At 38.6% G+C, this 25,653-nt stretch overlaps 1 protein-coding gene across 2 annotated transcripts in view; it reads left to right on the forward strand.

Moving 5' to 3' along the window:
* The window catches only part of KITLG (KIT ligand), an 84,993-nt gene extending 66,399 nt beyond the window's left edge, over nucleotides 1–18,594 (forward strand). For both annotated transcript variants that reach the window (XM_045779430.2, XM_045779429.2), the window contains 4 exons: nucleotides 4,663–4,772; nucleotides 5,456–5,523; nucleotides 6,534–6,610; nucleotides 13,358–18,594. In XM_045779430.2, coding sequence (XP_045635386.1) covers nucleotides 4,663–4,772; nucleotides 5,456–5,523; nucleotides 6,534–6,573 — 218 coding nt within the window. In that variant the 3' untranslated portion in view covers nucleotides 6,574–6,610; nucleotides 13,358–18,594. The remainder of the gene's footprint in view (nucleotides 1–4,662; nucleotides 4,773–5,455; nucleotides 5,524–6,533; nucleotides 6,611–13,357) is intronic.
* The last annotated feature ends 7,059 nt before the right edge of the window (nucleotides 18,595–25,653 follow it).

Below are 25,653 nucleotides of genomic sequence, written 5' to 3' on the forward strand. Positions count from 1 at the left end.
ACCAATGACTTAAGGAGATTCCTCCAGAGATTCCTGGTGCTCCTTTTCTGCACAGCACCAATAACCCCACCCCACAAACTCCAGCCACATCTGCATCCCTAAACTTTAGTGTCTAATTCCCTCTCTGAGACTACTGAACCCTACTTGGTTTCCATCTTCCATACCTCCCAGCCAGAAAGTGAAGACAATCATGCGCTTTACCATGTGTGTTTTTACTCTTAGAGATTACATTCTTGAGCTACCTGTTGTCTAATGTATGAAAATAACTGCCTCCAATAATTTGTCTAATAATTATTTAGGTTGGGAATGCTAATCTGCTATAATCATGGTTGGAAGCAAAAGTCTTTTCTACTTATCTCAAAAGACAACTGAATATAAAACACCTATTCATTTTTTTTATTACAAAATGAATGGCCAGCCTTTTTTCTTTGTTTTGCTTTCCTATTTTTTTCCTTTTTGTAAAAAAAAATATGGATGTTGCATAATTTGCAGCTTTTTGTCAGGAGACATCACTCATCAATATGGCACTTAGATACCCATGAACAAAAACTAGCTTTTGAAGAGCTTACGTTCTTGTAAAAGAAACTGTCCTAGTACTTTATCATATATATCATATGTAGAGAGAGAGATATGTCATATATATCTCTCTATATATATCATATATATATGTATTATAATAGAAGTATGTAAATGTTTTTAGTCGTAGCATAAAGGAGATAAGACTTTTGGGGGGACATATGGCCTGGGAAATTTGAAGTGACCAGGCTAGTTTGCAGGATAAAATCCCAAATAGTGGCCATGCTAGCCGGAAGACCAATATATATGAAGGAGTCCTGAGATGTGAATGTCCTCTCTTATCTTATCCCATGATTCTCCCTTATAAAAGTGTTAAAGTTATCCAAAAGGAGTTGTGTTTTCAAAATAATAGGAATCTCCTTTGTACCAAGCTAAAAGAATGTTTAAGATCCTTGTAGACAGTATTTAAACGATACGCAAGAAGTCCTTACTTTGACATTACATTATACATCTTCTAATAAGAGAGTCTTTGAGTCAGACTGCCTGGGCTTATATACCAGTGTTAGCCCTTGGATAACCATGTGACCTTGAGCGACTTACTTAATCTCTCTGGACTTGCCAGTCAAATGAAGGATCATAGTACCTCCTTCATAGAGTTTCTGTGAGTTCTAAATGTGTTAACATGCATGAACTTGGAGCCATGCCTTATGTATAATATGTGTTCATCATTATTAGAACAATTAGGTGCACCAAGGCTGTGGGTCAGTAATTGTGGCAAGCCTACAATGAGCTTTGAATCTGAATTAAGGAGGAGTACTGAGTTGCAGGTTTTCTAAGAACCAAGAGGGTCCATGCTCACAAGTATGGTGATGCCTATAAGCAAAATCATTCGAAAAAGTAGTTCAGCAAAATTGTAGCACGGTTTTTCATGTTCTGTATTTGAACAGATGTTGGGTATTATTAGTCAAGCCAGTTCCCACGAATTTTGGACAGTGGGCCATTTCATAATAATGATATACCGTTAAAGCAACAACCCAGGGATTTGGGATTACTGAAATCCTGTCCAGATGAGCTCCCTCACCCTACAAGTTTTCCATGGCAATCTTTACATAAAAGCAAAGCCTTGTTACTAGCTTGGGCATCGGTACCAAATACCCACCACTTGGGCCTTGAGGCACACAGTTCAAATCTCATTGATCCCTGGTAGATAGCAGCCGTAGAAACTCTTGGGAGTCATGCCCTGGAGATATGAATAAGCCTTTTCTGATATAATCCTTTTTCTCTCTCTGCAAGAGGGATGGCAGTATCACTGGAGAGAACCAAAGGCTGGCTATTAAGCTCTTTGCATTAATAAGAAATAACAAAAGCAAAGTAACCTTGATCCCTCAAGGAGGTGAAGCTCAGTTCCTCTGGTCCCTTCCCCCTCCCAGTCTTTACCAGGCCCCTCCCTCCCTCCCTCTCTCCTGCAGGTGGACTGCGGCAGTGTCTCAGTCAGAGTCTAGGACTTTGGGGCCATAGTCCTGGGGGTGGAACTTTTAAAGTGGTTAAAAAGTCACTACTCTGGAAGAGTGAGTCCGTGTCTCTTTAGTTAGGTCTCTTGTCCAGCATGGATTTGTTGGGAACATCTTCTTTAGGGGCTGTTCTCCTGAGAAAGATTGAGCGGGGAATCCCCGAATATCGCACTCTAGTAAGCCACTTCTGCTCGTTGCTGGTCTTTCCTGTGGTGTGAATGGCTCAAATGAAGATCTGGCTTTTGGAAAGAACAGGAAGAATATAGGGTGTTGGCTGCCTTGATTCCAGGGCATCTGGCTACCCACACAGATGTAATAGAATTCTCCATAGCACCATCTTAGCTCGTTAGTTTTCCATTGGAGTCTGGGGACAAAAATATCAATAGCTTCCTTTGTTCTCTCTGTATACCTTCATGAGGGGACCCCTCTAGGAGGTCACCTGGTCAAATCCATCATAACCAGACTCAGTCCCAATAGACGCTGTGGGCCATAGTGTTGCAGGATTTTTTTTCTCCGATGGTGCCCATGGTTCTTGGTCATGCCACTTTGAAGAATGAAGAGGTAGACCAGACACTGGTGGGCAGCAAAGCAAGCTTTACTGAGCGATAGCAAAATGATAGTACAAAGCTCCCAAGATGGGAGGGGACCCGAAGGGGTTGCCACTGGAGTTTCTAAGTCTAGGGGTTCTTATGGGCTTATTGACAGGCTGTTTCAATTTGATGAACCCTTCCTGGGCCTGTCATCCAATCAGGTTTTTGTCACATGGGAAAGGGTGGAGAGTTCCTTCCAGGGCAGTGTAAAAAATCCTTTTAAGGGTGGTTTCCTCTTGGGCCTGGAGGCCTTGTCCCTGCCTGCCTTCCAATTATCCTTCATCAATAGCACAATGGCCATCAAGAATTCATACTTGTTACTGGAATACAACCGCAAATAGCCAAGTTATGTACAGAGAGTGATATTAAAATTCCTAAAATGGCAAGAATTGCTTATAATTCTGAATCCATTTTCTGAGAAAAAACACTTCTATAAATGGTAGTTAAATCCCAGACTAGTACACACAACCTTTGATATAACCCTTAAAATAGCTGTATTATTACAATAATAGTAGTACCACTTCAATTATACCAAATCCCATGTTGTAACTCTGGTTTATTTTGATGAACGAGTTCATGTTGAATTCTACTTTAAAATGCCAAGACGTATTTCCCACGAGGCTGTAGGATGGCGGGTGGGTCAGAAGCTAGGCTAGTCTAGTCTCAAGGAAGTGATTCATAGTTATATGAATGGAAGACCCCACCTCCCTCCCCATCGCCCTTCCTTAAGTTTAAGGGGCACCCATGACTCACCCTCTACCCAACACACACACACACACACACACACACACACACTTCCTATTAGAGCCCTTTGGAAATAGGAGTCCTGGAATTAGTGAATTTCCTGCTCCCAGTTTACAAATGGTGGGGAAATGGGCAATTCCTGTTCTCTCTGCAGTAGGTAAGATTCGTTTCTTGCCTCTCAGGTTAAATCTGTAAGTTCATGTTCTCCCTGCAAATGTTTTATACACATACAGTGGTTTGGTTCTTTTGTATTATCTACTTTAGGTGCTTAATATGTTAACTAGGTGACTATAGGCTGACACAGTATCCCAAATATTGCAAAATATTATAGCCCAAAACAGTCACTTTACCTTGGATTAGTTTACATTTTGATCCTATAATTGCTGAAAATGTATAATTTCTAAATGTATTCCTTCATCAAAAGAGTACTGAAGATTTTCAGTCCTTTTTGTACAGGTTGGCACATGTGTCCGTGTCTCTAACAAACAACCAGGTTGTTCCTTGTAAGGAGACAGAAGAGACCCTTGTGGTAGAGGTGTTTTAATTCATGAATTAACATGGAAGAGCTGAGCTAAGATCAAAAGGGGTGCCAAGTTAATCTCACCTGTTTTTTCCCTCTCTCTCTGTCTCTCACTGTTACTTAGACTAAGCACTGGTGCTTTCAGCCATTCTTTAGTGTTTAATGGTCTCAAGCTTTTCAACATAAAAGGTCCAAAAAATCAAACCTTTAGTCCTCATCACAGAGTTGGGCACTCTCTGGCATCCAGTAGGTATACTGCAGGTGTGATGAGGAAACGCCATGACTCGAAGCATGAGGTACCTAAAAATACTCTAACCACTAAGTTCATTTAATGACTTATTATTTGCGGCAGGCTAAACAGCTTAATGCATACCGTCCTTGATCCGGGTTGCAAAATGTCTTCTTTAAAATTTCTTGGCAAGGTGTGAAGAGTGAGAAAACAAAAAGGTTTTAGATGATAAAGTCACAGAAAATGGATTTGCTTGATAGTATAAATCACTTTTAGGAATATGTCGTCTGCGTTCCCTGTGTGTCAACATCAGCCACGTCGGATATCCTTCAGTGGGTTTTCTTTTATTTTTCAACTTACATATTTTGGAGATGACAAGGACTTGTATTGCTGTCCCAAAACAATACTCAGCAGAAAAATCAGTGTTTCAAATATTTTAAACAGCGCTAGATCAAGAGTGCGTTACAGAAACAGCTGAGAACAACCACAGCATAAGAGCAAAACCGCCAGCAGGAATACACTGTGTTCACCACCGTGCTGTTTTAATTACAGGGAAGGCCTCAAACCCCATTGGAGACTCCAACTTACAATGGGCAGCCATGGCATTGCCAGCATTCTTCTCTCTTGTAATTGGGTTTGCTTTTGGAGCCTTATACTGGAAGGTAAGGGTTGCTATTCCTTTTTTTTTTTCCTTGATTAAAACTTCGTGAACTTTAGATATTTGTGCATACTATATTTACATAAATGATTACCACACTGCCCTTTTCTGAGAAAAGGTCCTACCTTAACTTAGTCTCAACAGACTGTAAATCTTAAGGTTTTCCCTGTATTCCTTTTCATGCTTAGGAGGCAACCCCTCCCACTGAAAATGCACACTTAAGAAATGGGAACTGGTTTTAATAGCCTGCACTAAATATAAAAAGGAAGAAATATGCTGCAAATCATATGTGCTTAAGGCCAAATAGAAATGCCATTTGTATTATCTACCATTTTGGATTTCTGTTCTTGTGTTCTCCTCTCACAGAGACCTATCTAAAATTTTAAAATGTGCTAAATCATTGTGATTCAACTTTTTGAAAAGTCTTTTGAATTTGATTACTATTTAAATCTTTCAGTTTCTCTATTACGTTTTCACTTCCAACCCCCTAAAAATGTTGAGTCGATAATACGATGCATTTTTCATGTTTTTATTGCAAAAGTATTTTACATGCTGCATGCTGAAAAAAAAAAAAAAACCTGATATTGGAGTTATTGACATAAAATATAAAAGTAGAGACCATTAACCTCTTGAATATTATACCATTCATTGATACTTTTATTATATATACTCTTGTTCTTTTCCCAGAAGAAACAACCAAATCTCACAAGGACAGTTGAAAATATACAGATTAATGAAGAGGATAATGAAATAAGGTACTTTATTTTGCTAAATATGTGCATAAATAAGCTCGATGTTGCCATTTCACCTACCATGCACGTGCTCATATATCTTTAAGAAGTTGTTCGCTCTCCATGGCAGCTCCCAATGCATGTCGATGGCCTTTATCCACATTTCCTACCTCTCACACTTCCTTCATTCCCACCTCTCCACTTACCCGTAGAAGACCTTCACAATGGTGTCTTCATGACCCATTTAAGGTATCAGTAGTGGTCGTCTCAGCTCCATTTCTGTAAGCAGCAGCATCTTGCTTAGACGCCCAGTCATGGGGCTCTGGGGCAAGTCTGCATATTCTCCTTCATTTCCATGCTACCAACAGGACATACGGATTCCTCCTGTGTCTCTTAGCTCTTTGGCAGTTGTCATCATCTTCATATCTTTATGGTGTCTTGGCTGAGCTGCCTCAGAATCTTGCTTTTCCTTTCCCCTTCTAAACTGTACCTTTGTCTCATTCTTCCTTAAACCCCCAGTGCATAAGGTTACTTCCTAGTCAGGATACTTGCAGTGACTTTCTCTTGCGTACTTGATATATTTGACTTCACTCTAGCTTTTGGAGCCCTTAACTTTTCTCAGTCTGTTTAGTATTTTCTCCAAAGCCAAACACAAAAATTGTTTTTAAGGTAACTTTCCATTGAGTGTAGCTGATGCTAATCCCTTTTTACCTTACCCCATATTGCCTGAATACTAATATTTTGATGAACCTCTAGTTATAGTTTCATTTGGCATGTTACTGCTTTCTCTTCTATCATGCTTTGTATATGCATTTGCAGAGAGAATTTTTACACTACTTAGGAAGACTATATGGAGGCAGATAAAGTCTTCCTTCTTCTCTTTAGTATTTCTTATGAAGGTAAGCTTTCCACTCAATTTTGCCATCTTTTGTTACTGTATTTACAGAAAAACTGCCTTTTACAATGCCCAGATCACGGTGTACTCCAGAATTTCTCTCCTAAAGCAAATAAGCGTTTTTCTTATTGTTTTTCAGTATGTTGCAAGAAAAAGAGAGAGAGTTTCAAGAGGTGTAATTGTGGCTTATATCAACACTGTTACTTTCGTACCTCGGTAAGTTTTTAGAACTCAAGATGAAAGCTTTAACAAGAATTATACAGCATCTTTGATGCCAAAATTTAGAAAGAAAATTTATTAAGTCGACTATTAAACTGATGTATGTTAACTGAAGCTGTTACGCACCATTCAGTTATGTGTGTTCTGACATTTTGAAAGGCAAGCAGTGATTCGTGGTCCTGATGAGTGGTTTCATCTTGTATGGGAGGAATACAAAAAATGAACAGTGGAGTGTTTACTATTTTGAGGCCAGAAAAAAATTAGACAAGGGGAAAGAACAAATTAGGACTCAAATAAGATAACAGAGGAAGAATAACTCAAACCTATTTCAGTTTGGTGTAACTACTATAACATAATAGAAGAAGTATCTCAATTGTTAGATGCTGAAACAAGCGAATGCCAGAAATGTTTCCTTGCTATTTTAAGGAAAAAGAGAAAGGACCAAAATATCTTATAGATCAGGAGAAGAAAGTTGTCAAGGGAAAGCGCCACCTAACACCTGAGTGGTAATAATTATGCCTCGTCACAGTCCGGAGCCCGGCATGCAGTAAACATAAACCAGAAACAGATACCTGTTATGATAGTGCGGGTCTGTGGAGGGCTAGGGGGAGGAGAGAGAGCACGAAACCATGGCCAGGAGGCACTGATGCTCCCGTTTCCTCTCCTGTCTACTTTCTCCGGGGTCAGTCTGCAGATGCCAGATTAGCGGGCTGGGGGAGGGGCCCTGACTTGAGCCCGCATCAGTTCCTGCTCTTCTCATTGCTATTTCTGTTCATTTTGTTACGGCCATGGGATCTGGAGCGCCTTTATTACAATGGAACATGAGTGCCCTCTCATCTTTCTAAGTCTTCAGTTCTCCCCTGCACTTCCTCACGGTCAGAAGATTACTCTCCGGGGTTAAGAGATAGTTGGTCTGTGGTGAGCTTTGCCTTTTCTTTATAGGTCACTATCCTTCCAGTTTCATTTTTGTCCCAGATTCAGAGATTTCTCTCCAGATTGAACGTCCCCAGGGAAGCTGGGTCAGATAGCTTTTTAACTCCTCCAGGGGCTCACTTTGGTAGTTGGAAAACATTTTTCAACAGCCCCAGATACCATGATATAATAATTATGTCACATATTTCTCTAACACTTTAATCCCGCTGTTACATGGACTTCATTTAGGCCTTTAATCGTGCCCTTGATCACCATATCCGAAGCATAAATAGCACCTTTTTCCCCCTGCCCACCATCTTACCTTCTCTCTAAGCTCGTGTTTTCTGTCAAATAATGGATAGACCTTTCACTCGATACTTTTTATTTTCTGGAGTAATACTCTGCAAGCTGAAATCATAGGTTTCTGGGAAAAATAATTTCTCTGCCCTTCAGCCCCCACATGAGCCTCACTGTTGCTTCTCTGCTGTTTCAGCTCCCTTAAGCTAGACGTCCACAAACCACACATTACATGGTTAACTGAGTCTTAAAGTCTCAAGTAGTGTCCTGTTTGGTTTTGGACTGCACTGATCGCTGGGATCCTGTTTTGGCACACAGGTCTTTAATCATGTGGCGTTTAATAGTGGTATTTGTCCTGTGACATTTGGAAAATGGATTATGATGAGAAGCCCAGGGCACCTGTTTAGAAGGGAAAACAATTGCATTGTAAAGCAACCATAGTCAGGCAGCTCATGCGTGGTTACATGTAGTCCAGAAAAGGTCAAGGACAGGAACTGAGCCTGGCTGGTTCTTGCTGTGTGTCCTTCACAAGCAACTCACGTGTGTGCTGTAGACTCTCACTAAATGCTTGCTGAATGAGTGTGACAGAGTGGATAAACCCTGAACGAAAGGTTAACCCCTGGTAAGGAAGATAGTCCTTCTGAAGTAGGGTTTTTTCATTTGTTCGCAAGACGAGCAAGTGCTAGAGAGCCGCTGTGGAACACTGTGCCCAGAGGGAGCCGTGCTCTGCAGTGTACCTAAACGTGTGGAAAGAGGGTAGATCTCACAGGAAGTGTTTTTACCTCAATAAGTTTTTAAAAATCTTTATTTTTAGAGTGTGTGTGTGCGCACGCGCACGTAATTTGCTGAATTGGGTCAAGAGGAAAGTAAAATGTCCAAAGCAAGGGGAAAAAGAGAGTCCTGGGAAATGCCTATTTTTTCTCAAAATGTGAAATATTGTTCATATTTATGATGAATCAAACTAAGTTTAAAAAGGAACCCTGGATTGGTTAGAAATAAATTCCTCACCCATTATTGCGTAGTCAGTGTGAAATGGATGAGTAATCTGAAGTGGCATTCTCCTTCATAAAGGACCTTACTCATCATGTCTGCAAAGCTCTCTCAAGACTCAGCTCAGATACCACCTCCAAAAAGCTGACTTCCCAAATTTATGGCCCTCTAATTATATTTCATGTTACATTTCATATATCATGTAATACACATTGATAGGACTTCACAGTTACTTTTATAGATGTTTTGTGTCCTCTTCTAAACCATAAGCTCTTACAGAGCAGGGTTTGTTTCTGAATTTCATTTTGGAATCCCACCAAACTATATAGCTTATACTTTGTGCATGCAAATGATGAATAAATATTTGTTAGAAATGAAGATGAGAATCTCAGAATTGCATTAATGTGAAAATAAAATTTATGAAAATAAAAAAGACATGGGAAGGATAGGAGAAAGACAAAAGATGTAGCTCCTCGTCATGAATCTACAGACCCCAAAGTCAAAACGTACCGCTATCATTTACTGAGTACCCTTTGTGTAAAGCCTTTTGCTTGTCCCTCTACCCACAGAGGTTTAAAACGTGCTGAGAAACTTGAAGTATGGGTGCGATAAAGGAAAAGGCTTGGGAGAGCAGAATATGACATAAGAGAGGAAATTTGCCAAGAAACAAAACAGTAATAAAAAGTACTGAGATGGAAATGTAATGTGCAGTTGTTATTATATATTTTAAAAAGTAAATATAATTTGGATTATAGCCATTATTTTGGTTTACAAGGAAGGGGAAATTACAGGGAATGACTCAGATTTATGGCAGGGATTTCTCCCTGAAGTGTAAGTTTCACCAGCTAAAATAAATTAAGACAAATATTGGAATACTAGAATAGAAAATGGAATAGTTAGTTCTTCAATGAAATAACCCGTAATTAGAAAATGAAGAGAAGAAGGGTTTGATATTTCAAAAACAAGGAAAGAAGATGGAGGGATTATAAGGTAATGAGCTAGAAACAAAAGAAATTGGCTCTGACGATATACTAGAGTGGTGTTTGACACCAAACACGAAACTCTATACAAAAAGTTAGAAACTGATTGAATCAACGAGCTGATGCCAAGTATTCATAGGTGGCATCCCCCAAGAATTTTTCATTTATTAGCTTGTGTGTAGCAGTTTGAGAAAGAAAGAAAATAGAGTATTTATAGGGAAATTTTGTTCTTCATTCTTCCCACAAATACGATTCCAGCACTCCAGCAGGTACACTGTTAGATGCAGAGCTCAATATAACCTAGTTGTGTCCTCAAATTGCTTATAGCCTACAAAAGGAAATAAGGCATATGCGTAATAACCTATTTTTAAAAGGAAACTAGAAGTTTATGAAGTTAAAAAAGCAATGAAAGGAGCTTACAAGGCAAATGCAATAAGAGATCAAAGGCAAGACCACTGCTTATAGTTGTACAGGGTGTGTCCTCGACTTAGGTGTGGTATGGACCTCCTGGGTCTATACCATGTACACCCGTATCCAGTTGCCTTATCTGAAGGGAGAGAAATCACTAGCAACAGGAGAAAGGCTTCATCACAATGTAGGTGATGGAGGTGGCATATATACTGAGTCAGATTTTGGATGATTGGTAAAATTTTAATAGCAATAATGAAGGAGTAATCTGGATACTGCAGAGGGCATAAACTGAGTCAGGGAGGCCAAAATGCAGAGAGTGTGTTCAAGAGTCCATTTGTACAGTTGCACTCCCAGTGGAAGATCACACATGAGGGGTTAAAAGGCTGAGAAACAAGGGTGTGGCATCGGTTTGAAAAATTCCAAGTACAGGACATACACTGTTTTGAGTAACGTGAGGAGATGTTGGAGGGCTTAGAGAAGACGTGAGTGATATAATCAAAGCCAAGGTTTAGGAAAGTAATGAGATGTTGGTGTGGCCAGACCGGATGGATAGGAGGAGTGAACTGGAGTCAGGGAGTTCCACGTAGGAGGCCAATCTTCCAAACAGATGAGAGAGAACGATGACCTGTACTAGGGTCAGGGCCATGGAAATAGGAAAGCATGAACCACTTTGGAGATATGCAGCAAAAGAATCCACACCTTCTGGTTACATGTGGAATGTGAGGCTTGACATCACAGGTAGTACTCAAGGATGATTTGGAGTCTATGGGACTAACCAGGTGGCAGTGCCATTAAAAGAAAATGAGGGAAGGAGCTGTTAAGGAAATACTGACCAGTGGCCAAATATGTTAGACTGGAAATTCAAAGAACAGGCAGGGCTGGAAATAATAGATTTGGGATTTGGGAGTCAGCTACAAAGAATTTTAATTGAGACCTTGAGAGAAGAACCGCATCGTCACAGAGAAGGCCCAGTTTGGTTGACCGTAAATAGCATGAGTTTGTAGACACTAGGACAGCAGTGACTACTGATACACCCCAGCATGGTAAGTGTTGAAAATAATTCTTATTACAATTAGGCTGGTGGAGAGATTCACAAAAGAAACACAACCTGGACATTTCCTGTAGATCTGAGCTAAGACAGGGGAAAATAGATTCTAGAGATGGAATATGGATGACCTTGAGTCAAGTTTGGTCATTTAGCACACACACAGGACTTGGTAAGATCAGTGACTCTTTACCAGATGCTTTCTAAGAATTTCCAGAGCTTCGGAGGATTTGCTTTTGATCTCTGTCTGTAGACACATTATAATAGAGAGGATAAGAAGGGATTAGACTTGGGTTCAGGCCTTGGCTCTGCAACTAGTTAAGCTGTATGTTCCTGGATGAGTCCATTGTCTTTGAACCCCTGGTTTTTCAAAGATAATAAGGGGATAACTGACTCACCCTGCTCATTTCATGAGGTTGTTGCTAGGATCCAGGGTATCATTATAAAAATTGTAGTTTTTGTTCTATGGGAAAACAATTGTCAAACCTTCAAGTTTATTTTCTTTGCTAAGAGACCTGGGGACAAAACTAGAAATAGATTTCCAATCTTGCTTCTCTACTTAAGTTTAGAATTTTAAGCTATTCCTAGCTTTTAAAAAATATATCCTTTTCCTTTATTTTTTTTTGTGATTCCTTTTTGCTTTTTTAATCAAGATTTATTTTAAAATATCTGCTATATATTTTTAATTTCTGAAAAAACTATATATAAATGTTTCTTAATTTTTCTTTCAGGATTTAATTCTCCTTTCCCAGGTGCGGGTTCTCTAGTTTCTAGAGTTCTCTGTCTGGTAAATTGTCATGTAATAATGGTTTTGAGTATATTCACTGAGAGAGACTGGAAAAAATACTGCACTTCTTATGCCTTATACTATGGAATTTTACACAATTTATATATAACCTCTGCATTGATCTCAAATATTTAAAAACAGATTCTGGGATTGATAAGGACAAAGAGAAAGAGTATTGAGTAGGGAAGAAAAAGCAACATACACATTTATTTAGGGGTTGTGACTGAAAAAAAAGTTAAGGAAGTACAGATATTTGACTTGAAAGTTGTAAACCCTAAAGCCGAGTCCAAAACTCAGTGGATTAACACCAGCTCTGAAGAAATGAAACAATGTCTGGCTTTCCTGTTTCAACAAGTACAATAAGCTATGTTAGGCCAAATGATCCTCCCCAGAGGCTTTGTCAGGGTAAGGTGCCAGGAATTCTGTCTTTCTTTTCTTGCTGACAGTGGAAGCCATCTTGCTGCTGCTATTCGTCTGGTGGGAGAAGTGATGGCTCGAACCTGGCTAGGGGTCAAGACAGGGCATTGCGCAGTGGCCAGAAGGCTGCTATTTGTTGGTGGTGATCAGCTTCTCCACTGGTTATCTCCTTCATGCTACCCTGTTTCTCTCTAGACACTGCCTTTGTCTTTCAAAGCCTCTCCCCTTACCACTTACCTACCACCTTTTCATAGCCTGGTTAGAGAAATTCAAGACTACAAGATAACCCTCTTACCACAAACGGAAACAATCTGTGGTATGCAAACGGGTGTGAAAGCCACAGGGATACCTTCATCCATTCTTGTGTTCAAGGAATATTTACTGAGTATCTCCTTTGTGCCAGGCACTGTTCTAGGTGTTGGAGTACACAGGTAAAAAAGAGAGACAAACGGAGCACCTGGGTAGCTCAGTTAAGTGTCTGTCTTCCGCTTAGGTCATGATCCTGGGGTCGAGCCCTGAGTAGGGCTCCCTGCTCTGCCTGGAGTCTGCATCTCCCTCTCCCTTTGCCCCTCCCCCTGCTGTCTTTCTCTAAATAAATAAAGTCTTAAAAAAAAAAAAAAAAAGGTGGACAAATCTCTGTATCCTCATGGAGCGTACATTCTAATGGGAGGAGAGACTCAAACAGTAAGATCATTTCAGATAATGTTAAATGTTACCAGGAAGATCAGAGAGAGTGACTAGTCACTGCATCTAGGAAAAGATTTGTGAAGTTCTTTTAGGCTGTGTAAGTGAAGCATTTATTTTAAGTCTATTACTCAATCTGTAGTCCTATGAATTCAGCTATTGAGAATGAAAAGGCGGCAGAAAGCAGATACACCATAACCTCTCTTTTCTTTCCTCTCTAGGCGGGTGACAGTTCATGTTTGCTTCATAAATGAAGCAGCTTTAAACAAATTCATATTCTGTCTGGAGTGACAGACTGCATTTTTATCTGTTCTTGCTGCCCATGACTCTATATGGATGATTCACAAATTGGAACAAAGTGTTTTACTGTGAAACTGGCACTGAATTAATCATCTATAAAGAAGAACTTGCATGGAGCAGGACTCTATTTTAAGGACCTCGGGGACTTGTGGTCTCATTTAGAACTTGCAACTGATGTTGGGAGAGAAAGCACGTGTCCCAGACTGCATGCACCATTCTGCATGCCTCCGGAAGTGTCTAATTGCCGAAAAGCCACACAGCTTTATTTTCAGTTACAACCTGCAGTTCATAGTTATCTTCGTCTCTGCAAGTAGATTTCATCCTGAATAGTGGGGGGTAATAATTTTTCTCAGAGGGATCTAGAAAAAGTTTTAAAAACAAAAACTCAATAGCATCAGCAACTCTACGTATAGAAAGCAGTGAGAACAAAATAATTGGAGTAAGCAACATGTCAGCCTTGTAGATGCTAATTAATGGTCTGGGTCTGATCTCCGTCTCTTCTCGACATAAACCTATATCCCACTAGACAAACGGACATGGTTAGCTGGATCTAACCATGCCTGGGAGCCAGTATTGAATTCGAACAGTGATGTCAACAACAAAATGAAAAACCACCTACCGAATGGGAGAAAATGATTACAAATTATATATCTGATAAGGGGCTAATATCTAAAATCTACGAAGAACTCATACAACTCAATAGAAAAAAATCTAATTTAAAAATGGGCAGAAGATCTGAATAGACATTTTCCAAAGACGACCTACAGCTGGCCAACAGACACATGAAAAGGTGCTCAACATCACTCACCAGAGCAATGCAGATCAGAACCACGATGAGCTATCCCCTCATTAGCTGTTAGAATGGCCATTACCAACAAGATGAAAGTTAGTAAGTGTTGGTGAGGATGTGGAGAAAAGGGAACCCTTGTGCACTGTTGGTGGGAATGTACATTGGTGCAGGCACTATGGAAAATTTTGAGTTTCCTCAAAAAATTAAAATAGAACTGCCATATTATCCAGGAATTCTACTTCTGGGTATTTATCCAAGGAAAATGAAAACACTAATTCTAAAAGATGTATAAACCCCTATGTTCTTTGCATTATTTACAGTAGCCAAGATATGGAAACAATGTGTCCCTCAATGGGTCAGTGGATGAAGGGGTGTGTGTGTATATACACGTGTGCGCGCGCGTGCGCACACACACACACACACACACAATGGATTATCATTCAGCTCTAAAAATGAAATCTTGCCATTTGTGAAATGGATGGACCTTGAAGGCATTATGCTAAGTGAAATAAGTCAGAACAACAAATGCCGTGTGATCTTTCTTAGAAGTGGAGTCTAAAAAAAATAAAAGTAAAAAAATTAAAAATACCAAGCTCATAGATACAAAGATCGGTGGTTGCAAGGGATAGGGTAGGGGAACAAATGGATGAACTAGGTTTTTTGTTTTTTAGTTTAAGTTGAATAGAAGTGTAAAAATAAACCCCCCTAAAAAAAATTGATGCCTTTGCAGAGAGGAAACTTTCCAAAATACTTATGTCCCAAAGCTATGAACACTGAACAGCACAGTCACTGAGGAGCACATTCGACACCCTTTTCCCCTGCCACCATAAGAGTGTAAAAACTGTGCTTGCAAAATATATAATGAAATGTTTATATTCTGAAACCACTACAGAGTTATGGAAAGGGACTTAAGAGAAATTGCTGAATATATGAAGGTCCCATTTTCAATTTACATCATGAGAGAAAGTAAAAATAAATTCTATTGAGTATCTAAGATTAGAAAACCACACCCTCATGGTAATATGGGTATTGAAAACTAGGTTACTTGGCTTTTATAAGGCGGCAAGGAATCAGTAAATTTTAGTTATTTCTCGTATAATCAGCATTATCAGTTTAAAGGATCCATTTATTTAAAATCCAGCACTGTATATTAATGTTTATGAACTAAAAATAGCGAGCTTTATGTAGTTATGCATGTCAGTTTGCTATTTAAAATGTGTAACAGCGTTTGTTCTATTAAGAGTGCATTTGGTAAGAATTCCCAAGATGCTTTTAAACTAAAACTTAAGACATTATGTGAATTTCCATTACCAGTTTTTTATAGGCAAAGAAACATCTGACTAAAATGATATCTTGTGGTTTATTTTGATGAAGGTTCTTTTACTATATCATGAACATACACATAAAGGCATCCAAAGCTTTCTATTATAACTTAATTCTTGTCCTAACATTGTCATGTTCTACCCTCAGATGACCATTTTCAGTGTAGTGATTTAAAAGGCACAAAAAATTGCGAGCTTTCCTTTGATTTCAAAAGTCCAAGAATTTCTAGCATAGTTGGATTTTAGATTATGTTCAAAGCAGATCCAAATACAACTCCAGTGAAGTGGCCTTTGCTCTTTTTTTGTACCAAAGAGCCCAGATGATTTCTACGATCCCTTCCTTCTCTAAAGTGCTGGGGTTCCTTAAAAGGTAGTCATTTCTCTAAAATACAACCCGGGTGCTTTGGGAAGCTTCATTGACTTATTCAGGCCCTTAAATATCCCCCAATACAATCAATTAGTAATAAAACCAGAGATCAGTTTAATTGCTGAAAGGACCTGTCTCAGTGTGTGACACTGTTTTGAGGAAAATAGATAGAAATTAGTATGAGTTATGTGTGTGGGTCAGGTGTAGATTGAGAAGATTAATATTCTCAATAGTTTGATTCATTTCATCAATGGTTTTGATTTTCTTAGCATGAGAAAAATGCTGTTTAATGAGCTTGAGAGTACAATAAATGCACTTTTGTTCTCAAAGCTAGGAGCTGGGTTTTAACACTCAAGGACATGGTTCTAATCAATAGAGTTAAAGAAACAAATTCAGCAAGTTATGAACTATGGCATGCTAGGTGAGGGGCAATATACTCTGCCTAATGTATTGGTTCATTGAGAGTTATGTGAATTACCAATTTTTAAAACACTAAAGTTCGATAAAATGCATGAACAGTAGAAAAAGGCTGAACATTATTTTGGATGCTAGCTGCTTGGGAATTGTCATATCTGCTTTGAGATAAATATATATAGATATATAGATATATATCTTTGCTTTATCTTATTCCATATGTGTGCTGAATATCCTTCAGAAATCATGAAAACTCACAACTGATACTATAAACCATGAAATCACCTTTTAAATTGGTGCCATGTATCTGATAGCTATCTTGTGTAACAGTTCAAAATTGCCTTTTAAAATGATCTCAGAAGTCTGCAGATTCTAAATTATACGAAAAGCTTTGCACCTCTTTGGTAGAAGACAAGCCTGTAAAGAAACTGGCTCTGTGATAAATGGTGCCTGCTCAGTGATATCGAAGTGTTGCTGGAGTTTGTATTATAATCTTACATGCTTACCACACTGCCACTTTTTAATGAGTCAGAGACAAATTGATTTTTTTCAATATGATAATAGAATAAGTACCCTGTTCTCTTTAAAAAGGATTAAGTATGTGAAGAATGAAAATGTATGAGAAAGTATGTGTTTATAATGCAGTGTTTGCTTTTAGTAAGGATTAAACACATTTAATTGAGTATTAAAGTACTTTGGGGAAACTCTGGCATATTTTGGTATTCTCATTCAACTGAGGTTTGAAGTTAACAGAAAACTCCATTCAGAATTCATGGATATCTCTTCATGTTTTTGTGCAGCTAGGTTTTGGTTTCAAAATGTAATTCCAATATGAGTCATTTAGCCTTTCCCACCTAGTCTTTAAGAAATATTTTTCAAAAAGACAGTTTGGCATAGCGAGGTGGATGTGGGGGGAAATTGTTGGAAGCCTCTACCCTTCTGTTAAGTGATATTGGTAAGTCACCTCTTCTCTTTGGATCTCAATTTTTTATTTATCTATATGGTGAAGCTGGAGGTCACACCTCCTTAGGCGTGAAACCTTTAGATACATGACTGACAAAGATAATACAATAGATCTGAAATTATTCCATATAAAATATTCAACTCTGATCTCTGTGCATAAGCAACTTGAACATAAAAAGTCATTGCTGTTCTTGTTTGTAATGTAAATAGGATCCATTAGTAAGAGTAAAATTCAATCTCATGTAGGATGAATTGGATAACCATTTACGCAAGAGATGGCTTTTTCCTTTGCTTAAGTAGACATTTTTGGATCACCTCTGAAGAATGAAAACCACAAGTACCTTTCAGAAAGATACTATATGTGCAACATTGGAAATGCACCAAATTAAGCATTTAAATGCTCTCGTTTTATTAAAAGTTTAGAGTGCAAAATGTAAGATGCTCAAAGTTTTTTAGTACCAAAAGATAATTTATAATCCATTTGGAAAGGGTCATCCATAATTACATTTTAAAATTAGAAAGTGGGATAAGAATTTTAATTCAAAGCCAGCTTGTCTTTGAAACAGTATTATTTTGTGAAATTGGCATTAAAATGTAAACATTCAGATTGAAATTCTAGTAATTTATGGTGTTTGATCACACAATTTATAGTGTTGCTTCTTTCCAGCAACCAGTCTGGAAATGCCTTTGTTACAGATAAAATTATGGTACTTTCATTTCCTAACAAGATATTTTAGAAAGAAATAGTTTATATTAAAGTGGATATTCATAATCCTAAAATGTTTCCTAAGCACTGTAAATTTATAACTGCCATCTCCAACTACATCCTTATGATGTTATTTTTAAAAATAAAATTAAGATAATTGTTTAAAAACCATAGTATTTTCAATTACTTGATTTCTCAGCTATAAGACTCAAAAATTTTCAATAAGAATATCCTATTCTATATTCTAAGGTTTAATGTGTGATTATAGTGTCCACTTGTCACTATTTTTTAAATCGATGGACTTGAAAAGTATTCCCACATTTAGGTGGCTGCATAGATACATTGCTAGTTCAGTCATAGATTGGAGTTCGCCTCTTGTAATGTAAATGTATGTCAACACTATTCTAGTTTATTATGACTGACGTGTAATTAAATAAAAAGTTGTAAAGTGTGATGTGTATGTGTATATACTATATGTGTACTTTTTAAACTAGGTATATGTCCTGACCCCTTTTTATACAGGTTTGAATTTGAAATTACATTATATATACATATACTTTATTGTTCTAAATAAAGAATTTTATGCACTCTCATAAGTTTGCCCTGTCATTTGATATGTCAAGGTTATCACACGTATTTAAAACATGGTTGAGGGGGGCCTTAGCTGGCACAGTTGGCTGGACATCTGACTCTTGGTTTTGGCTCAGGTCGTGAAATTGAGCCCTCGCTCAGCAAGGAGTCTGAGATTTTTCTCCCCCACCCCTCCCCCTCCTGCTCGTGCTCTCTAAAATAAATCTTAAAAAAACAACAAAAAAACATGGTTGAGCATTTACTAAGCTAAAATCAAATTTTTCTACAGAAACTCATTAATCTAGATTTTGTTGTTATATGGACATGAGATAAATCATTTTAATTCAATAAATATTTACAGGTTACTAAAACCATCTTCGATTACCTGACCTGTAAAGTTAACACTGTTTGATCTCAAGAGGTTTCTAATGGGAAAAGAGATGAAAACCACTGTACTATGCGTAAAACCACACTGAAGTACTACCTAAGTGCAAAGCGTACAGCGTGTCCTTAAAGCACGCAAGAAGGAGAAATGGATGCAGACTAGGTGGGATTATGGGGGAGCTGGAGGCTAAGACTTACAAGGTGAGACAAATTTTGATGGGAGAACTATACCCAGTTGGAGCAACACTTTCCAAAGCAAGAAGCAATAAAATTCCTTAGCTTATTCTATCGGAACAAACCAGTGCCCCCTGAGCATATAATACAAAAAGAGAGAGAGAGAGATGAGAGCACACAGCCTTGAGTGCCGCAAGGAGGGCAGATATTCTTAGTGGCCATGGGAAACTTCCCATTGTGTTTCTGAGAGGAGGAATGGCAAGATCAAACACCATTGTGGCTCCTGTGATTTACGCAATAAATCGTTATCTTGTTTAACCTCTGGTTGGTTTTTGACTCGAGACCACATCCCCTAGCTCTATGACACAATACTTATTCACCCATTTCTTTTCAACTTTGCTGATTCTGCCTCCTCCGCTCAATGTTCATATTGCAGACTTTCACCAGTATAAGCCTAGACAACTATAACAGCCTTCTAACTGATCACACGTCACTAGCCCCTTTTCAATCAGTTCCTCAAGTTAGAGCGAATAATATGGAGACATCTGATGTTATTTTTCTCCGGTTAAAACACTTACATGGTTCCTCATTCTTTTCAGAAGAAAACCCAAATGCCTTAACATGACTTATAAGGCCCTCCTTGGTCCATCTCATAATTTTTTTTGGGGGGGGGGGATTGGTAATTAATTTCTTTCTTCTTTAAGCCATGAACAATGTGAGGGGTAGGACCATGAATATTTATACCCCTGTGTTCCCCAAATTTAATACAAATAATAAGGTGTGTAATTGAAATAAAATTTGAACTGAACAGATATTACCTAATGTCTGATAAATTATTTCTGTTTTATTATGAAAAATTTGAAATATATGCAACAATAGGCAGAGTAGTACAATGAAACCCTGTGTAAGCATGACTTAGCTTCAACTTGACTCAACTACTGAATGATCTTGTTTTATCTAAGTCTCCTGTCTATACCCCTTTTCCACTCCCCCTTTCATATTATTTGTAGGCTAATACCTAAAAATATTTGATCTGTAAATATTTATGTGTGTATTTCTAAATTATAACTTTTTAAAACATAACTACAGTATACTTGTCACACCTAAGAAAAATGAACAATTCCTTAATATTAAAGAGTAAGCGTTCACATTTCAGTTGTCGCACATCACTGTACATTTCAATAGCGCACTATAAAATAAAGGCAAAAGTCTCCCTTTAACATTGAATTTAGGTTCCCCCAGAGATCAACACCACTAACTACTTTGTGTTAGCTTCCAGAACTTTTTGGCATGAGCAAACCATATATGTATATATGTCTATGTATGTATATGTGTATATGTATATATGTATAATAATATTCTCTAACCTGACCTTTTCCATTTATTAGAAGAAGATGTAACACTCTGGATCAGCCCAGACAAACCTTTATCCACTGTGCCATAATGGCCAGGAAATTATAGATGGACATTGAGATTGTAATAAAATATGTGCCCCTTGGAATTCCAGCCCATACTTAGCAAAATCCAATGTACTTTCAGAACTTTTCCTTCATCACCTTACTCAAAATTAAAATGAGGCTGTCTTCTGAAGATGTATCTACCTCTTCATCCCTCTGAGTTAGTGGCTGTGTTTCCTCCATAACTGTCACTGGGTCCAGAGTGGGTTCTCTGCTCTTCATTGCTGCTTCTGTTTTTTCTCCTGCCTAAGCCCTCCCAGATTTGAATCTCGTATTATTGGACTATATATCCACTGCCACTCACTGTTGCTTCCATGTATAACCCGCAGGTTCCTCCCCATCATTTCTTGATGGTGTAGCACCTGGTTCACTGTCACTCAATTCATCTGTATTCTGGTCTTAATTCTTGGGATTTTATATGCACATAAGTGATCCTTTCAACATCCTGTCTTTTTCAGGTCCTTGAACTTCTCTCCTAATGAACCAGTTCTCAACACCACCCTAGCCACTTGTCTGTTCCTCTTCCTATAGACTTTATCATTGCCATTAACTGTAACCCATTCATATCTCAATTCCATATATTCCATCTCTGCCCACACTCTGTATCTTCCTAATTTACTCCCTTTGATCCACTGGGCCTGTCAATCTATGATTCTACCATTTTCCACTAACTGTCAACCTTTGATGTCCTCTCTCCTCTCCTTAAACAGGTTAAAATACACAGTTCAGCATTAAGATCACTCTCTTGCATATGCTTTCTTCTTGATTCCTCTCAGTTCCTAATATTTGCCTGGTAAATGACACCCCTCTTCAAATCCAGTTCTCTATCCACTATCTGCGCTTGTGTGGCTAAACATGACTGGTATACAATAGACCATCATGCCTACTAGTTTCTCTATAGATTCCTTCCTGTCAAGTGGGTCTTAATTCTGCTCCAACAATTATATTTCTAGTCTATTGCTCTTCCCTAGTCTTTTTTCCATTCTCATAGCTATTTTATACATTATTTTCTCTCCCAAACCCCCCACTGCATTCCTCATTCTCATTCTTAGCTCATAATCTTGATGGCTGTTTTACCTTGAAAATTGAAAAAAAAATTAAATAAATAAAAAAGAACTTCCAAAGACTCCTAACACCTGGAGGGTGATTTTCTGTGAAGCTAACGAAACTTAAATTTCTGGTCCTCACACATTGTACATCTTTTATGCTAGCTAGGAAGGAGCTAGCAATGTATTCATGTAGTAATATATTATAAAATTTGCAGCCACTTCCATTTATCTTTAAGGTATGGTTAAGGTATGGTTAAGGTTCTGGTATGGGAATGACTTCTAGAAACACTCCCACTGACCACTGTGCCAATTCACTAGGACATCATGACCCAAATGTGTGAGACCAGAGGCTGTATCAGAACGCCCTAGTGAATGTGTCTTATGGACCTGTACCAGAAGTATGTGGGTGATGGATGAAAAACAAGGTTTAAAAAGAATGGAGGCAGAAGCCAGTTTGTGCAAAATTCTCACAATCATCACAGTCATCTGATACGTAAAATTGTAAGTGGAAGCAGGTTTCATTAATGCCTGGTCAAGTCCTTGGTAGCTTTCCCCAACCAGAAAATGCTCAGTAATACAGAGTATACAATTATAAACAAAGCATACATTTTTTTTCCTCTTAATTGTGAGGAAACACAATAGAATTTAATAAAATTGCTATGTTTCTAGAACTGGAAAGTCTATATATGAGGACACATGTTATAGGCTTCTCAATTTACTGGTCTTGACAAATGTGTAGTGTTGTACCCCCACCATCACAGAACATACAGAATTGTTTAATTGCCCTAAAAAAATCCTTTGTGCTTTATGTATTCAACTTTCCTTCCCTCCTCCGTACCTTTAGAAACCACTGATTTTTTAATTTTCTTTACAGTTTTTACTTTTTCCAGAGTGTCATATGATTGAAATTCAACAATACGTAGTCTTTTCAGACTAGCTTCTTTCAATTAGCAATATGCATTTAATGTTCATCTATGTCTTTCATGGCTTGATAGCTCATATCTTTATATCACAAAATAATATTCCATTGTCTGGATGTGTCACAGTTTGGTTATCCATTTACCTATTAAGGGCATCTTTAGTTGTTTCCAGTTTTTTGGTGATTATGAATTAAGCTTCTATAAACATTCATTTTTTGGGAGACACACGTTTTCAAATCAGTTGGGTAAATGCCTAGGAGCATTATTGCTGGACTATAAGGTAAAACTATGTTTAGGTTTGTAAAAAACACAGAACTGTCTTCTAAGGTGGCTGTACCACTTTGTATTCCCAGCAGCATGAATGAGAAGTCCTGCTGCTCCACTTCCTCGCCAGCAACTTTTATTGTCAGTTTGTTGGATTTTAGCCATTCTAATAGATGGGTAATAGTGTATCGTTATTGTTTAAATTTGTAGTTCCTTAATGACAAATGATGGCGAGCATCTTTTCACAAGCTCATTGCCATCTGTTTATCTTCTTTGGTGAGGCGTCTTTTCAGATCTTTTGTCCATTTTTAAATTGGGTTGTTTCCTTCCTATTGGATGTTAAAAGGTTGTTGTATATTTCAGATGCAAATGCTATGTCAGGTATGTGTTCTACACGTATTTGCTACAGTTTGTGGCTTATATTTTCATTCTCCTAATAGTATCTTTCACAGAACAGCTTCAAGCATTTCTTTAAACATACTTTAAAATGTTCTAAAGAGGTTTTGTGTGACAAGAGGGTCTCTCCAGCATAAGGCTATTGGAACATAATGCCATCATAAGGATTTCTGACTTTTAAGGGCATCTAACATATACTTTTAAAAGTCTGAAAACAAAAAATCAAAACACATTAGAAGAAAAAGATAAAAATCAGACATATTATTTAACTACAATCTGGAAAGATGTTTTGGAATAGCTCATAAAAACAACTGAGAAATTGTAAACTTCTAATTCAAATATATTAATGGACATAAAGATTCTGTAATCTTTATTTATTAAAGACCTAGGAATTTTAAGATGGTGGAGTAGGAGAATCCTGAGTTCACCTTGTCCCAAGGACACACGTACATTACGGCTACATCCATGCAACTAATTCTGAAAACCACCTGAAGAATGGCAGAACAGACTTTTCTCAGCTAATCGCAGAGCGGAAGCCACATCAAAAAGGGTAGGAGGGACAGAGACATAGCTGGGAAACAAATGCCTGGCAGGACGAACCACAAACAAGAAGGACATCACAAGTATGGAAAAACAGGAGGATCAGACCCCACACTGAGCACCCCTCCCTGGCACTGGGGACCCGCACTGGGAATGTTCCCATAACATCTAGTTTTGAAAAACAGTGGTACTTAATTCTGAGAACTTTAAAAATCAGCGGGGCTTAACACCAGCAGCTTTAAAAACCAGCAGGTTTAACTGCTGAGAGTGAAAGGGTGGTAGAAAACTGAGTTGCTGCCCTTAAAAAGTCAGCATACTAAACAACTTGGCCCAAGACACACAGTTCAGAAGCAGCAGTCTGAAAAGCACCTGGGGTATATGTGAAGGAGATTCACTGAATAATCTTAGAACATGTGCTGGAAGGGCAAGGATCTGCAGATTTCTCCAGGAACAAAGGTGCTGGTGGATGCCCTTTGTTTTCCCATCCCCCAACCTAGATAGCCAGACACTTTCTGGAACCCGTGCTAATACCCTCCATCTATCCTGTTAGAACCGCATGACCTGCCCCAGTATTCCCCTATGAATCCACTGCATCCAGCTGGCCGCCTCAGTAGGCATCCCTCCAAAGCAGCTCCTGACCCACTGCACCTGGCAGGCAGCCTCAGCCATGACTGGCACCACACCAGAGTGACTCATGCCCTGGGGAAGGTGCCGGAAGATAATCCCACACATCAGTGCACCTGTAGTTCCTGCAGCTGGTCCTCTTGTTGTCCTAGCAGGGAATGAGCCTTGCCTTGGTTGCACCTGCTGCTGTGACAGGCTAATTGCAGAGAACTAGGGTGAGCACCTGCCCCACCCACCAATGGTGAGCCCAAGTGGGCCACAGACAGGCCTCTCAATAATGTGGGGAGAAACCCTGCCCAGTGTGCCCACAGCAAGCAAAGGAGGTCATTACAGCTAACTGGGTGAAGGCAACCACAGCTCAGCCACAACAGGAGGGTGCATGCAGCCCACAAAGGGGAAACCCTTGGAGTGCCTGGTTCCATGACCAGAAGGCATTGTGCTACAGGGCATCACAGGACCTCTTCTACATAAGGCCACTACTTTCAAGACCAGGAGACATAACTGACCTACCTAATGCATAGAAACAGAAAAAATGAGGAGACAGAAGAATATGTCCCAAACGAACAAAATAAAAATTATAGGTAAATGAAATAGAGATAAACAGTATGCTGGATAAAGAATTCAAAACAATGGTCATAAAGATACTCACTGAAGAGTGGATGAACTCATTGAGAACTTCAATGAAGAGAAAATACTAAAAAAGAGCCAGTCAGAGCTGAAGAATTCAATAACTGAAACAAAAAATACACCAGAGGGAATCAACAGCAGATTAGAGAAAGCAGAAGAACAAATTAGTGATCCGGACAACGGGATAATGGAACACAACCAAGCTGAACAGCAAAAAGAAAAAAAAATAATAAAAAATGAAAGTAGGTTAAGGAAACTCTGGCATCCTCAAGTGTGATAACATCTACATTATAGCAATCTCATAAAGAGAAGAGAGAGAGGAGAAGGCAGAAAACTTACATTAAGAATAATAGCTGAAAACATCCCAAATCTGGGGAAAGAAACAGACATCCAGGACCAGCAAGCACAGAGAGCCCCTAACAAGGTGAACCCAAGGAGGTCCACACCAAAGCACATAATTAAAATGGCAAAGAGTAATAATAAAGAGGGAGAACTTAAAGATTTTATTTATTTATTTTAGAGAGAGCTGGGGGAGGATAAGAGGGAAAGGGACAAGCAGACTCTGCACTGAGCATGGAGCCTGACACAGGGCTCAATCCCACAACCCCAAGATCATGACCTGAGCTGAAATTGAGAGTCCGATACCCAAT

The sequence above is a fragment of the Ursus americanus genome, chromosome 17 (assembly GCF_024610735.1).
Source record: "Ursus americanus isolate L20-20 chromosome 17, mUrsAme1.1.p, whole genome shotgun sequence".
NCBI classification, from domain to species: Eukaryota; Metazoa; Chordata; class Mammalia; order Carnivora; family Ursidae; genus Ursus; species Ursus americanus.